Source organism: Leptosomus discolor, chromosome 1, assembly GCF_034619465.1.
Source record: "Leptosomus discolor isolate bLepDis1 chromosome 1, bLepDis1.hap2, whole genome shotgun sequence".
Taxonomy (NCBI): Eukaryota; Metazoa; Chordata; class Aves; order Leptosomiformes; family Leptosomidae; genus Leptosomus; species Leptosomus discolor.
This window is the reverse complement of record NC_141391.1, coordinates 196,323,723-196,340,773: the sequence shown is the minus strand read 5'-3', so window position 1 is coordinate 196,340,773 and position 17,051 is coordinate 196,323,723. Positions and strand designations below refer to the sequence as shown.

Sequence of the window (17,051 nt, the reverse complement as noted above, 5' to 3'; positions counted from 1 at the left end):
ACTGTGCTGTCCAGGTTCACATTCAAACTTCCAGTATGGTGAATAGTCATGTTCATGTTTGTTTTCAGGTCAGACTCTAATTTATCCCCCTTCTTCCTCTTTTTGGTTATTCCTCTCATCTAGGCAAATAGACTTCCTGATTTACTAAAAGTCATTATTTCCAAGCAAGTCCCTAAACTACCTTCAGCACCTCAGAAATGCATTACAATTTTGAAAGGTTCTACCTCTAATTCACCATCTTACATTTATTTGAGCTTTCTGAAACCATATAGTCTTTTTAATCTGCACAGCCTAAAACTCACAGAATTGCTTTTGCAAACAGACACTGGAGATCCCAGACCTGGCTGCAAGCTCTTGTTCTGGTGGCTGAAATCTGCAGATGAGGTATTCAGAGAAAGGAATCATGCTTGTATGGGATCAGCAAATCTGGGCATTATACCTAGGAAAAGATTAACTCCTTCCTTTGACACTGCTTCCCACTGCCATAGTAACAAGCAAATCAGATAAAGTTAAACAAAAAAGCAGGACTGGCCTTTAGCCATGCCACTGCTCTACCTGCTTAGAGACCAGCCAAGCTGTCAGTGCTCCAGATGTACTCCTCAGCTGAATATTAAAATTCAGTATCACTTCATTTCTATTTCACTAAGCAGGAGACTGGTTATTGCCTGATCCTGCTTATAATGAAACAACAGAAATGTCAGTGGAGGAGGACTGGGTTACCAGAATTTAATTGCACTGGAATGGCTGGACTTGACCAGCACTGAGGTTGGGCAGAGAAATTGTGATGGGTAGGGAGAAATAGAGCTTTCTTCCCCTGTTATGCAGCAAATATAGATGAAGCGTTTACTGCATAGCACAGATGTCTGTGGACCAGGGCACTTTAGTTCAGAAATAATTTTAAATTGAAACCATGGCTTCCCTTTTAACTGGATTTTTGACCCAGTTAATGGAGGTCTTGTGCGTTCCTTAGCTCAGAAATGGGCGGTGCTGGCAGAATGGGGCAGGAAGCATGAGTTTAAACCCCAAGTTGTGCTGACTATTGTTCCTCATCAATCCAGCTTTAAAAATGCATCTCATCATTCAGGCGGGTATCAACAACAGCCAAATGTAGTCGTACTTAACATAGAATCTTAGAATGGTTTGGGTTGGAAGGAACTTTCAAAGATCATCTAGTCCACCTCCTCTGCCATGGGCCAGGACAGCTTTCACTAGACTGGGTTGCTCAAAGCCCCATCCAACTTGGCATTGAACACTTCCAATGATGGGGCATCCAACAGCTTCTATGAGCAACCTGTTCCAGTGTCTCACCACCCCCATCATAAAAAATGTCTTCTTTCTATCCATTCTACTTGAAAACTATGTGGTTTTGGTGGCAGACACCAGTCACATGTATGAGGCTGAAACTGAGGGGAGTATGGACGCAACTCTAGTGTACACAGACACATCAGATTGAGCAGCTGCATTGTTTCCTTGTGCACTGCTTGTGCACTTCTGCCCTGCACAGCCACAAGTTACATTTAGAGTGGCCACTACTAAAGATGAAGCTATTGTGCTTCGGGTGATCAGAGCACACAGTAAAACCAGTGATAATTACCAGCAGGAGGGTAGCCAGACAATGTGCCAAAGAAAGAGGAAAAATACGTAACAGAAAATTTATTTTAGGAAGTCTCTTGGAAAGAAGAGTATTTTCTTTCCTTTGTATAAACTGAATAGAAGAGGTTTTAAACAAAGCACAGATTTCACATGTCTGCTGAAAGAAGTCACCAAAGAACTGCCTGAAAACAGCAGTGGATCAAGATTGTAGCTTTTAAGACCACATCAACTGATGAGATCGTCTGCTCTGATCATCTGTTCTGACGCTAAAAGTGCTTATGTCACACTTGTAGAGGTGTGCATGAATGCAATGCCCCTGTACCAACTTTAATTCTACTGCAGTCCACAGTTGGCTTCATTTTCTTGTGGAACAAAGAAAAATGAAATCAGAAACCAATTTCACCAGTTTTAAGGCATGAATTGTATTACTTGTCATTGCTTTGCATTTTGTAAATAGAGTTCCCATGCAAAGATTTTTGCAGTAAATAAAAATGTTCTTTATTAGCAGTTAGCTTAGGTATCCAATATCTCAGTAACCTCAATGCGGGCAGGGACTGGCACAGAGGAAGTCCTGGACTTGCAGGAAAACCTCCACCTGATGACTCCTGTGCACAGCGGCTTCTCCTAGTGCCTCACTGATGGGTGATCAAGAATCTTTCCCTTAAGTTGCTAAAAGCGGTGGCTGCTTATCTCACCTCCCAGATGTGCTGAGCAGGGAATCACACCAGCACAAGTTCACAGACAGGCTTTGAAGCCTACGCGGGGGCTTCAGATTACATTTCCACACACTCCATAACACCTTCATGTGGTTTTCATGCAAACCGTGGGAGAATCTTTACACACAGAAGAAGCACGGGAGAACTGGTATAAAATGTACCCAATACAATAGGTTCATGTCAAACTCTTACCTCATGCAGGGTTGACTGTCATAGCCTTGGTCCTAGTGACCACAAACAAATAAACATGGGAGATTATGTTGTTGTTCTCTGGTTAGGATGAATGAGATCAATGACAAAAGACTTAATTATAACCTACATTTCCACAAAGGAACAGAGGACATTTTCAAGCAAAAAGGATGGTCTTTGCAGAAATAGCACCAGGGAGAGGAGATATTTTCTTGGAAATTATGGAAAAAACACTTCTAGCCTGTTTTGCAAAAACAAGAATATCCTTCTCTTAGTTGAATGTCATTCTTGACTTACTACACCACTTACTGCTGACTCCTTTCCTTTCTTCTCACAAGATATCAAGAATTAATGAGACAGAAGTTTAAATAAGGGAGAAGATAAAAGCCTAACCCACCCTTTATGCTTTATACACTTACAGTTTATAGGAGTAATTTTAAGTATCAACATAAGGACAGAGATTATTTAAACCTCTCAACTATCACAGGCTCTTATAAATTTTGAAGACTTCACAAATACAGATAAAGCTACTTGCTGCTAAAATTACAGACTAGACCAGCTATAACCTAGGCCCACATTTAGGGTAAAGCAATCAAGACACAAACGAAATTCTCCTTCATGGTGACATTGAAAACAAAGCACATGTGTAACCTGAACACACATCACGCTGTCTGTGGCTCTGCATGCCATATTTTTGAATGAAATAAATTATTAAAAAATTAATGTAACCTCATTACTTATTCTTCAGCTGCTCTGCATCCATTCTTGTAATTAAGAACATCGGCTAGACTAAACACTGTGATTAATATAGTGCCAACTGTGTGTCTAAAGAATACCTAATTTTTTGCAGTGCTGATTTTTTTTTATTCAATAGCAACACTTGAGAGAGATTATGTCACTACTAAATACGTTTATTACAGTTTCTTTTCTACTTCATCTTTTCAACTTGAATTGCAAACAACATCATCCTATTTTGAGACTCTGGATCTATTGATCAGAACAGATTTTTGGTCCGCCCTTTATGTAAAGAAATGCTCATGTTAAGTGTTTTCTAACATTCTTGAATGACAGTGCTATTGATGAAACAAAGTTTGTAAGGCAAACACAAGTGATTCTATGCTTAACTGGTAAACTAACTTAAGTCATGCACAAGGTATCAAACAGGTATCTGAAAAAAATGCACTTACCTGGTATGTAAACAGCACTTCGCTTGGTGATTTACCTAATTTTCCGTTGATGTTAACTTCAATTTGACCTTGTTTTGGTTCATTCATTGGTCCAACTTGACATACAATCCTAGCAAGAAAGAATGTAAGTTTATCCGTTAGAAGTAACAGCTGTAATACCAGTGCAATCTCTGTGAGCTACCACACCCCCTGCCAGCGCACTAACTTTGCTTTATCCTACAAAAGGTACTTGAATGCTGCCCCAGATTCCCAGCAAAAACACCCAAGAATAGTTTAATCTTCTGTCTAAAGATATGTAAAACTGAAACCTGAGCGCTGTACACAGCAGCTACTTTAGCAGTCTGTTAGTAGAGCTGCCTTCTACAGAAGACTCCAATTCAGCCCAGAAGTCAGAGATGAACCTCTCCAACCCTATGCAACGTTTCACTGGACCTTGTGTTGTTAAAAAACTAAAGGACCTCCCCTCCCCGCAATGTAAGAATCAGACCATCAGTGGTCTTCTAACTTTGTATGCTTTAGCTGCTGATACTTTTGTTGTGCATCCTGCTATCTTTCAGCTTTAAACCGCTGTATTTTCACACCTACGATCAAAATCCTTTTAGAATTACTGTTCTCTGAAAATAAAGCCTCAGCTAACCCACGCAAAATCAGAGGTCAAGGAACACTGGCTGAGAAAACACTGCCTTAACTATCACTGCTGCTGCATGATAGCTTGGATGTTTAAATTTTTATTTCAAACAGGTGACCCACACAATACAAGCATGAAAACGCAATAAGGATTTGACACACTTGAAAACTGAGACAAATGCTTAATGGAGAGATGATAATACAGTTAGATAAGGGGGTATATAATGTTTGCAGCCTGTGCAGGCAGACAGTTTCAAGCAGGACACACCCCGAGGATCACTGCTCATTTCCTTCACTCTTTCCCTTTGGGATTATTGCTATTCTTCCTTAAGCTGTGCACAACTGCTTAAAAAAACCCCCTCAAATAGAAAACAAAACCCCACAACCCCAAATTACTGGGTATAATGTACTTAAATCGGGACTTATAATAAAAGGATTGTCAAGTCCCTCTGCAGATCACTCCAGACTTTTCTGTCTGGGTACTGGCAAATGGACAAAATTCTCTAAATTCCTGCATGTCCTGGCATGTGTATGGCTGCCTGAGTCTGTTCCTCATCATCTCTCTACTGTATTCTTGGAAGTTGTATCTTCTTGTCAGGCAGAAACAGGAAACAGTGCCTTTGTAGGAATTTCTACCATATGTGAAGCTAGGGAAAGCAGTCAGGGGCCAGGGCCGGGTGTGTGTGTGTGGGAAATGCCACAGTATGGTTAGCAGGGATTTTAATTGAGAAAAGTTCCCTCTTCTCCCCAGCATTGGCATTGCCTGCCTTCCCCCACGTTACAAATGGAAAGCTACGAAGAATGAGAACACAACTTCTTGAAGGCCAATAATTAAATCACCGCAGAGCCATAAAGCAGCCTTAAGTGCCTTAAATCTTGCTGGTCTCCTGCCCATAGAAGCAACTGTCTCCTAAAAATTACTAGCTTTTTACTGTAGAAAGATAGGAGAGCAAGACTAGACAATTTTTTTTTTTTTTTAATTAAACTAAATAAAAGAAGGTAATAATAAAACAAAAGAATAGAGGAAGAAAAAGGCAGAAAATTATAGATACCTATTTGAGTAACTTCTTTTTCATGGCTTCCCTAATGGGGAACATCCTTCAAAACCCCCTAATTTGTTGATAAATGACATTATGCAAGTTGCATTTGTTCTCACCCATTACCACACTGGCAGAGCTTAGGAAACCAGTAATGTTGCTATGATACAAGGAACCAGTCATCTCAGTTCTGGCTCCTTTCCATGTATTTAAAAATACCAAAAGGCTTTAGAAAAAGCCAAGAGGCTGGGGAAATTCTTGTAAGGCTATGCTGCAATTCAGTGCAGCTTTTGCAAACACTGAAAATAGGGAACGGGAAAAGATGACGGTAAGAGTTGGGAATTTTATGGATGGTGATGCACATGTAAATGCACAAGTGGTTGCAATGGATTTGGGAAGCAGTAAGAGATATACAGCCATATATACATTGTTAAGTCCTAGGGGCCTGTGAAGCTTCTAAGTGCCTGATCCACAAACTGACTACAGCCAAACATTTTTCAAAAGCTAAAAAAATCACTTAGGTATCTCCAACATCCTTTTCAAAACATGCCACAGAAATAGCAAAAAATTACTGTATTACACTTTAAATTAACTGAAGGGAAAGAAAACTAAAATTTCAATTGCAGCTTTAAATATCAAAAGTGAATGAAAGAAAAATCACACTGCTTAAAATAAGTCATTACTCTTAATGTTACCACTGAACCTTCATGCTATGCTTTTTATCAGCTAATATCAAAAGGGTATTTCCCTCTTGAAATTAGATGCTTGATATAATCTGTAGTAAACACCTAGATACCTAGAAGAATTTAGGCACTTTGTTTTAATTTTTGGCACTGCTTAAGAGTGTAACAAGCAATCCGCAAAACATCTACCAACCTGCTTAGGCAATTCAGCATCCATGGACTTGCTGGCTCTGTGATGAAACTTAGTCATCTAAAGCTAAACCAAAACTGTGGGCTCCCTCCCTACCCCCAGGAAAAAAAGTTTGTGGCTGGACTAAACCAAAAAGATTTAAGCTTCCTTTTGCTTTGCCTACTTTCCCATAAATCTTGTATGCTTGACTGCACTGTGGTTCAGATTTAGCAAACATTTTAGTGACTAGATGCACACCTACTATGCCTTTAATTTAAAAACAAATAAATAGTATTGAGATAGCTGCAATAATAGTTTATGAAAGCTTTTCAAACAAACAAAGAAAAAAAATTCAACTGATCAGAAGCAGGATGGTAGTATTTTGTAAATTAGAAATTATAACAATTTTAAATAAAGACTCAAGACGTTACTGTGAAATATTGCAGGTATATCGCACTAGTTCTTTCTTCTATTGATAACTTTTTATAACCACAGGAAGATCATCTTCTCCTGAAAATGCACAGAAATTCCTTTTTTCTTCTAAAATCTTGTGAATTACCTTGTGGAAACAGAGTAGAATTCCTCTTTGAAAAGACATTCCTTGTCTGCCACCATTATATTTTTTACATCTTCTGCTTTTATTCCCAAATTAGATCCCGTTATGGTCAAAAGAATTCCACCATTTAGTGGTCCAGTTTTTGGCTCAATCTGTGTTTGCATGAGGGAAAGCAAAAAAAAAAAAAAAAAGGCAAAAAAAGGCAAAATTAAATACTGCAGCGACCATGTTGCTCTTCCATATTATTTAAAGCTACTTTGATTTACCCACACTTGAAAACCAAATGTTGTTTCCTGTAGGACTCACACAAAAAGATGCTATGTAACTTTTTAATTTAATTAATCATCTGTTAGCTCAGAACCAGTATTCATCAGCTGCAGATTTTGTGTCTCCTGCGGCAGACGGTCACGTACAAAACTCTCGCCTGGTGTTTACTCTGTTTTAAGTTTGCTTCCTCCACTAAAGCACTGTGATTTTGGAAAGGAGATGGATTGGGCTGCTCTCACAATCATTCCACAGAGCTTTTCCAGCATTTTTTGGACATGATTTTCTCCCTTTAGGTTCACATCAGAACAATGCACCTTCCTAACACACAGTGCTGCCCCACACAGAGTCTTCAAAAGTTCCTCTAGTCCCCTGATTCCTTACTGCATCAAATGGTAGGATGCTGCAGTACATGGGCTGACGCTAATTAAATAATTTGCAATTAAAATGAGGACTGAGAAAATCCTGCAGTTGTAGTGGACTTCTCAGGTTGAAACATGGCCTGAACAGGCATTTGAATTATGAATATTGGTTGGGAGACTAACGGGCTTTCCTATGCAATATTTGGAGCACCTCCAGCAAGACCTTTTCAGGTCTTCAGTTTAGAGGCCTGCAAATTTACCGTCGAGGAGAGGGACACTGCACAGTCTCAAATTCAGTAATTGGAAGCCAAACAAATATAGCTTCTGAAAGTTTGGATTTTAATGCCTGCTCCATCAACATCATATTTTCTTAGATTTAAGCAAGTCTGAGCACAGAAACATGGCAGCTGCGGCAGCCTCCTGCCCAGCCCAGCTCCAGAATCACTCGCTCTGTTTTCCCACTGGTTCAACTTCCTAAAACTTCTGCCCGCTGGCCATCCCTTTGCACTCAACCCATAAATAAACTAGTTGCAAAATGACTCAACAGTTTGTGTAGATGTTTCCAAATACTTTGTTCAAATCTGAAGCTAACAAAAGCTTTGAAAAAAAATATTTTAGCATTTAGAATTTAATCCATAATCACATACGAACAGTATCCCAGGTAAAAACACCTTTTAATCTTAATTTTCCTTTTACTTCCCACTTGAGTCATCTTTATCTTGGCCCAGCTATCACACAAGCATTCTGTCTTAGACAGACACTGTCTGTCGAGATTTAGACTCATAGAATCATAGAATGTATTGGGTTGGAAGGGACCTCTAAAGGTCATCTAGTCCAACCCCCCTGCAGTAAGCAGGGACATCTCTAACTAGGTCAGATTGCTCAGAGTCCCATCAAACCTGACCTTGAATGTCTCCAGGGATGGGGCTTCCACTGCCTCTCTGGGCAACTGTAAGAGTTGGTCCTGTTCCAGTGATCCACCACCCCCATATTAAAGACATTTTTCCTGATGTCCAACCCAAATCTACCCTTTTTTAGCTTAAAACCATTACCCCTCATCCAATTGCTAAAACCCTTGTGAACCGTTCTTCCCCTGCCTTCTCACAGGCTCCTTTCAGGTATTGGAAGGTTGCTGTAAGATCTGCCTGGAGTCTTCTCCAGTCTGAACAACCCCAACTCTCTCAGCCTGTCTTCATAGGAGAGGTTCTCCAGCCCCCTGATAATTTTTGTGGCCCTTCTTGGGACATGCTCTAACAGGTCCATGTCCTTCTTGTGTTGGGGGCTCCAGAGCTGGACACAGTACTCCAGGTGAGGTCTCACCAGGGCAGAGTAGAGGGGCAGAATCACCTCAATCTGCTGGTCACACTTCTGTTGATGCAGCCCAGGATGTGACTGGCCTTCTGGGCTGCAATTGCTCATTGGTGGCTCACGTCCAGCTTTTCATCCACTAGTACGCCCAAGTCTTTTTCCACAGGGCTGCTCTCTAGCCTGTCTTCTCCCAGCCTGTATGGATACTGTCAGTTGCCCCGACCCAGGTGCAGGGCCCTGCACTCGGCCTTGTCGAACCTCATGAGGTTCACCTGGGCCCACCAGCCTGTCCAGGTCCCTCTGGATGGCATCCTGTCCCTCTGGCATATCGACTGCACCACCCAGCCTGGTGTCATCAGCAAACTTGCTGAGGGTGTACTCAATGCCACTGTCAATACCATTAATGAAGATATTAAACAACACTGGTCCCAGTACAGACCCCTGAGGGACACCAGTTGTCACTGTTTTCCATCTGGACATTGAGCCATTGACCACTACTCTCTGGATATGACCATCCAGCCAATTCCTTATCCACTGAACAGTCCACCCATCAAATCAATATCTCTCTGACTTAGAGAGAAGGATGTTGTGGGGGACTGTGTCAAAGGCCTTGCAGAAGTCCAGACAGATAACACCCACAGCTCTTCCCTTGTCCACTGATGCAGTTACTCTGTTGCAGAAAGTCACCAGGTTGGTCAGGCAGGACTTGCCCCTAGTAAAGCCGTGCTGACTGTCTCAAATCACCTCCCTGTCCTCCATGTGCCTTAGTAAATCTTCCAGGGGGATTTCAGGGTATTTGCCTTCCTTGGCAGACTTCAACTATCTACCTGTCATTTCTTCTGAGATACACCATCACGGCCAACCTCACCCAGAGTGCTGCTGGTCTGCCTGCACCCACACTGCACCTCTAACTGTGCCGTCCCAGGAGATTCAGTGTCTCTACCATTTGAGCCACAGGCTTCAGAATTAAACAGTTCCTATTGAGTGAAACATCCCTGTGATGACTCTCAATCTCTGTCATACAGTTACTGCATTTTCTGATAGCTTGGGATATGTTCTCATCAAACGGGGTGTCTGAGTTTCCAAGTACTGGTACCACTGTTGCAGTAATTTGGGATTTGCCCAGTGGAAGTACCTATCACTCTTTTCTCGACAGTTATCCCCAGAAAAACAGCATTTGGTTTGTTGCCAAAAAGGACAAGGATTTATCACTTCTTGCTTTGGCTACTGGTCCACCAAGGTGGACAACACTCTTTCCTCGCCCTGGGTGAATGCTCCCACTGCGGAGTAAGTCAGGGGTGCACATTTGAGCTCTCTGACTAACATTCAACTTCTACACCCTTGGGTTTGATTCCGGTGTGGACTGGAAACTATCACTGACACCTGGGATGTTTTCATTATGATGCAGAAACAACCTGCTCCTGTATTAAATACTACTTAATAGCCTAGTTTGAAGGCTGTTAATGAGCCTGCTAAGTGCTTGTAGTTCCAGGAGCAGTGAACCTCTCTTACAGACTTATTTCAGGTAGAAAGGACTCCAGGAGAGAAAAAATCCATGTTAATTCCCAAGAATCAAGTGCTACATTTAAGCATACAGTGCTAGCCTGGCTTCTGGCACAGCAAGGACAAGGCTTGAAAAACAACGAGTCTCAAAGACTCCATTCAGTCTCTTATTTTGAGTCTTTACAAATCTCTCACACACATCACTACTGGCATTATTTCCTTGCAGCTATTTCAGAGGCTTACTTAACACCCTAGGAAAAAAACTGCCTTTCAGTATGAGCTTGCTTGGATGCTTTCTCCTGAAAAATAATACAGTGGTAGGGAGAGAAAAAAGCAATCTTACGCGAGTGATTTCTGGATGAGGACACGTGTCAGTGGGAGGAGCATGACAGAGTTTTTCATAAACGCACTTGCTGGGCTTGCCATCTTCTTCACACCAGACACAGTTATAGTCACGATGGGCCGCAAGGCATAAGCTGCAGTCGCTTCGTCCATAAGAGCAGTTGTACAGAGTCACTGAAATATGAATGGTAAACGCACTTAGACATTTCCCTCTGTTTTAAGGATATTCAGTGTGCTATAGGAAGGAAAATTAATCCTATGTACAAAGGTCAGTTGAGTTGTTTGAAGAATATGCACACTCTGTACTTAAACCCTGAATGATGTTGAGAGAAAACTGTATTTGTCCCTGTATGGAAAAACCTGAAATATATCTATGTGCAGAGTATGAATAAACTATCAAGTAGAACCCCAACACATTTCTGTCACTCAGGCATTGTCAAAATGTTTAAGTACAAAGTCCTTTCTTTGACTATCCTTAATGAACCTGCCTATACAACCTGCCTGTTCAAAGACTAGTTCAAACAAACAGGTCCTCTTGGCGTACCGGGAGTCAGATGTGGAAAGGTATAAACTCTGCATGGGTGTCGGTAGGGACAGACATCAGCTGGCATGGGACTTCTGCCAGCTGCATATTTAAAGGAAGAGAGCTGGCTTTGTAGGCCACTTCCAGGACATTTGGGCCTTTCCAAAATCATCACTAAAGCCTGAACCGAATAGAAAGTTAATACTTAACGAAGTGTTATCCTTTGTTTAAGTTAATAGCTCTTCATTTCTCCATTCTTCTCTATTTTCTTGCTTTTGTTTTCCCTTTTGTCTTGAATTGCTGTCCTGATGTATGCCTTATTCCTTCTGTAGTGAGGTTTAATTCTAGTTTTTCTGATCCAAGAAATCAGATCCGACAGTCATGCCTCTCTTACTGATGAACCACGCACCAATTGTCCCAGACACTAAGCGTGTTTTGGCCCCCATCAATCTCTAGCATGATGCACAGTCACTGAACAAAGTTAATTTTCTCAAATAGATGCAAAGCCTTGAGACATAGCTGGGTGGCTCAGCACCATATGGAAAGCCTGGGCTTGCAAGAAAACATTTGGAGATGCACTTGAGAGCTAGCCCAGAAGAAAACAGACTGAAAAGATGCCACATGTTTCTCTAGGGGAAGTGGCAAGTTGCACAGATAGCCAGCGTGTGAGTGCTGTGCTTCCCTGGGAATGTGAGCTGATCATTGTAAAGAGGGAAGCTTCTTGCTCCCTCCTTTTCTGCTCCTTCCATTCATCCCTGCTTCTCTCCACTCTTTGCTGCTCTTTTTTTCTGGCCACACAGTCTCTCATCCTCTGACACCAAGGCTCTGGCACTTGTTGAGTCTTCTTGTAAATCAATGTGACTTACCAGAACAGCAGAAAACTATCCAGGTTTCCTCCTGTGCTCTTTCAAGAGTTAAATGTGCTCACAGATGGGAGCGGGGAGTACAAGACAGAGATTCAGCATCTCCCCTTTCCAGTAGTGATGAACTGGTTTATGCGCTCATTAAGTCTCAAGAAACAGTACCCTTAGTGACATTAGGTTTTTTTCAAAGGAGGTTCATCCTTAAAGATGCAGGAAGCAAAGCGAAGTAAACAGAGGTGATCAGATGTGGGCAAGAGAGACTAGGATAAATCCCTTTGTGATTGCATGTGGTAAAGGCCTTCAAAAATATCTGTTTAGAGAAGGCTTTTATTCTCAGAGGAGCAGGACTCTAGGAAGGACACTGGTGAAACCACCCTTCAGTCACTAATGTTTCAATGCACTTGATATCTTCCTAGGTAACAGCAGCAGCAGTAGCTTTTAAAATCTAATTTCAAGACGCTACCATGCCAGATTTCTACTGAAATGAACAAGTAAAGTGAGAATGCTGGTTTTCCATTATTTTTCAGCAGTGCCCTTATTCCCCTGCTAGGCATGAACAATATTACAGATGCCCAAACTTGGCTACATCTCTCTGCCACTTGCATGACAGCATATAACCTCATAAGGGCTGTGTCGTGGTTTAACTGCTGAAACCAGGACAGGCAGTTTTTCTCTAAATGCTATATATTTAAAAACATCAGCATTCCATTTCACAGCTAGTCTTTAATAGACTAACACATTTTTATTCTTTCCCTTACACTGAAGAGTTAAGGCAATGATGAAGTCTGGTTTTAACCCTTCTTACATCTAATCAGCATATACACTTGATTTCAAGTAGCTTTACCAGCAGAAACTCAGTTGAGACATCATTGGAGGTCTATGCAAAGACGAGGGACTTCAGCATTTGTAAGAATGAATCAATGAGAAAGAGCATCCATTTGATTCAACCCCTATCTTGAATTCTCAAGGAATCGATGAGGACAAAGCAGGAGTAGCATCATTTGCTTCATATACTGAGCACATCAATATGGAAGTCACGGAGCAACAAATGTAACCCAAGCAATGTTTTCAACAGTTTGCATGTTAACTCTTCATTCTGCATATTGGATGTGAATGTAGTGCTGGGTAAAAGCACCAGACTGACAGCCCTGGTATGTTGCTGTTTGCTTTTATAAGCAGAAGAAACGGTGCAGGCAGCAGCAAGGAAAAGTTTCCTCACGTCTATACTGTGAATTGCATTTGCAGGAACCAGATTGCTTTCTTAATCCAGCACTCTGAAAGGTTGCTACTGCACAGAGACTTAAGCAGGTAATATTGTTAAACGAATCTTCCTCTTGCCTTCCCAAACCCTGCATTTCCCACCCACACTGCCACATGGCCACCTGGTGTGGCATGTGAATACACTTACTAAATTACTTTGTTATCCTTCATCAGCTGGACACGTATTTTCATCCCATCCCTCAGTAAACAATGTCAGCGCTGCAACATCTTGACGTCTCTCACATCCAGTTGCACAAATGCAACGGACAAAGCTATGGCCTTAAAGCATTAAACACTCCCCCTGTTCACTGATCAGCTCATTAAATGTACCAGCAGCAAGCCACTCATTAGATTCAGACTCTTATCCATCACCTTGAGATACCAGCTGTGAAATCATTGATAAAAAGGACAAAGGATAAAAGGGATATATTGGATTTCACACTGTTCAGAACCCCTGATGGCTTGAGATGTAAAAACGCTAACGTAACTTAGTATTCGCTAAGTGTTATACACAGAAAGGGTTCTTTCACTGGCAGGTTCAAAGGTGCTTCTCAGCAGCAACCGTATACCCAAAGCCAATTCCTTTCAAGATGCATAAAAAACGTTATGCTCTGGATTTCATATAGCAAGGAAATTTAAAAGCAGGAGAGAATTTGGATTTTAAAAATCCCCTTTATGATAAACAGAGACATTTGTTGATAATTTTTCAATTCCCTTCTTGCAAGGGTTCTGTATTTCAATTTGAATGATAAAATTTCTTTAATTAATTAGCTACTTCTTTTTTTAGATGTTTTTCCCAGACTTGGAAAAAAGATGCTGGGAATGTTTGGTCAAAATTCTGCAGTTTTAAACACCACAGCCTTTAGAATGGAAATTAAGACAGTGTGAGATTGTAATATGACCTCCCTATAACATTCATGCCAGATCCTCTTTTAAGTGCTTTCAACACTGCACACAGAGCCACAAGGAAAATCTTCTAAAAACATACTTCAATGCTGCCAATAAGAAAGGGAATAAAATTAAATATCGTACAGACAGAAAAATATGGTCTGAAGATTTAATCTGCAGATTACTTGGGGGCAGTATTAGTTTTCCTGATGTTGACTGATCATACAAGTAACAAATGTGTTGCCTCACAGTTTTGCAATATTATGCCTTAAACTCCAGTCCAAAGGAGTGTAAGGTAGGTCCCAGATCCCAGATACTGCTCCACTGATTTTGATGGAGCTTCCTCAGCTCAGCTCAGGACTAAGCTCACAGACATAATTGTTTCATCATTGTATGTTGAAATAAATAAATACATTTATATTTATAAAGGAATTTATATTAGAGATCAAGCCTTTGTGCTATAAAACACATACTTTTTTTTTTTTTTTCCATAGAAATAAATGAATAAAGTAATGAGCTGAAAGCACACTGAATGTTTCTGTGTATTGCTGATCACCAGCAGATGTAAAGACTGCAGAACCTGTCTGAGCTGAGACACAGCTGAACGTTGAGGTTTCAAGTGAAGTCCATATGAGCAGCAGTGAGAATGATCCCCTTTCTGCTGCTGGAGGGCTAAAGTTCATTGGAGAAGGGAAATGGTATTGAAAAAAAAATCAAACTACTTAAGTATGTTCGAACTGTGAAGCTTTGCTATTAGGATTGCCCTTCAGAGCGAAAGCAGACTTGAAAATCATAGAATCATAGAATAACCCCTTCTATGGGTTGGAAGGAACCTTTAAAACTCATCTAGTCCAAACCCCCTGCAGTGAGCAGGGACATCTTCAACTAGATCAGGTTGCTCAGAGCCCCGTCCAACCTGACCTTGAATGTTTCCAGGGATGGGGCTTCTACCACCTCTCTGAGCAACCTGTTCGAGCGTTTTACCACTCTCAACATAAAAAATTTCTTCCTTATCTCTAGTTCAAATCTACCCTCTTTTAGTTTAAAACCATTAAGCCTTGTCCTATCGCAACAGGCCCTACTAAAAAGTCTGTCCCCATCTTTCTTATAAGGACTTTCTTATAAGTACACCCTTTAAGTACTGGAAGGCTACAATAAGGTCTCCTCGGAGCCTTCTCTTCTCCAGGCTTAACAAACCCAATCCTCCTAGTCTGTCCTCACAGGAGAGGTACTCCAGCCCTCTGATCATCTTTGTGGTCCTCCTCGGGACTCGTTCCAACAGGTCCATGTCTTTCCTGTACTGAGGACTCCAGAGCTGGACACAGGACTCCAGGTGGGGTCTCACCAGAGTGGAGTAAAGGGGCAGAATCACCTCCCTCGACCTGCTGACCACCTTTCTTTTCATGCAGCCCAGGATAAGGTTGGCTTTCTGGGCTGTGAGTGCACATTACTGGCTCATGTCCAGCTTTTCATCCACCAGTACCCCCAAGTCCTCCTCAGCAGGGCTGCTCTCAATCCCTGCATCCCCCAGCCTGCACTGATACTGGGGATTGCCCTGACCCAGGTGCAGGACCTTGCACTTGGCCTTGTTGAACCTCAGGAAATCCACACAGGCCCACTTGTCAAGCTTGTCCAGGTCCCTCTGGATGGCATCCCATCCCTCAGGCGTGTCAGCCGCACCACTCGGCTTGGTGTTGTCTGCAGAATTGCTGAGGGTGCTCTTGATCCCTCCGTCTATGTCATTGATGAAGATATTAAACAGCACTGGTCCCAATACACACCCCTGAGGGACACCACCTGTTACTGATCTCCATTTGGACATTGAGCCATTGACCACTACCCTCTGGATGCGACCACCTAACCACTTCCTTACCCATGGAACAGTCCACTCATCAAATGCATATCTCTCCAGTTTAGAGAGAAGGATGTTGTGGGGGACCGTGTGAAAGGCCTTACAGAAGGCCAGAGAGATGATATCCATAGCTCTTCCAGTCATAGAAGAACACTAGGTTTGTCAGGCAGGACTTGCCCTTGGTGAAGTCATGCTGGCTGCCTCGAATCACCTCCCTGTCCTCCATGTGCCTTAGCATAGCTTCTAGGAGGATCTGTTCCATGATCTTCCCAGTCACAGAGGTGAGGCTGACCTCATTTAATGGTAGCAAAATAATGATAGCATATGTAAAACAGCCTTTAATATATACAACACTGATGTTTAAGTAATGAGTTTAGTATTACAACTTTTGATCTGTCAGATTTAATTGTTTCATCCAAAGCAGTAAAACCTACAAAGGTTTTTCTTATTCACATGTCTCCAAATTATGAAGGAATAGATTTCTCTTTACTGTCATTAACCTCCCTTTAATCCTGTATTTCATACTTACCCATCAGTTTGCTGTCAATCTTGACCTTATCTGTTCTTATGGATAAGTTAAGTTGCAGGGTCTCATTTGCACTATAGGAGAACTGGAAAAGATGACACAATAGAGATATTTATACCTTCATTTGGCAAGCTTAATTTAATGCATTTCCTATGATTCTCAATAACCAGAGCTATGAAGATTTTAGAAACTATCTCAGACCTTATGGTCTTTTTTTTAATCTTAGCCAAATACATTTATAGAAAAATGCTTTAATGAACCTAATCCTTCACAATCAGAATTTTCAAGTACCAAGGGACAATAATATCTGAACACTCGCTTTTCATTAATTTAATTTACATTTGTTTATAAGTATCCAAGTAGCAAAGGTACTGTTCAGATTCAGTAAGTATAGCTGCTGACCCTGCTGAGTTCTCCCTTCCCACACCATCTGGCCCCATTAATTCTGTGGACACAGCAGACTCGCACCACATGGAGGGGAAATTTCTTGCATCTTTTGCAGTGCAACCCCCTCATTATAGCCAAAGCACAAGGTTCACATGCTCCAAGACATGAGCTTCTGCTCATGTTGAAAGACAGCAGCAGTAACAACCACTGGGAAGG

At 41.5% G+C, this 17,051-nt stretch overlaps 1 protein-coding gene across 1 annotated transcript in view; it reads right to left on the bottom strand.

Moving 5' to 3' along the window:
* PLXNB2 (plexin B2) overlaps positions 1-17,051 on the bottom strand; it is an 83,269-nt gene that overhangs the window by 41,160 nt on the left and 25,058 nt on the right. The window contains exons 11-14 of the mRNA XM_086473542.1: positions 16,452-16,533; positions 10,538-10,710; positions 6,761-6,909; positions 3,686-3,794 (exon numbers count right to left, since the gene is read on the bottom strand). Of these exons, the coding sequence (XP_086329668.1) occupies positions 3,686-3,794; positions 6,761-6,909; positions 10,538-10,710; positions 16,452-16,533 (513 nt within the window). The remainder of the gene's footprint in view (positions 1-3,685; positions 3,795-6,760; positions 6,910-10,537; positions 10,711-16,451; positions 16,534-17,051) is intronic.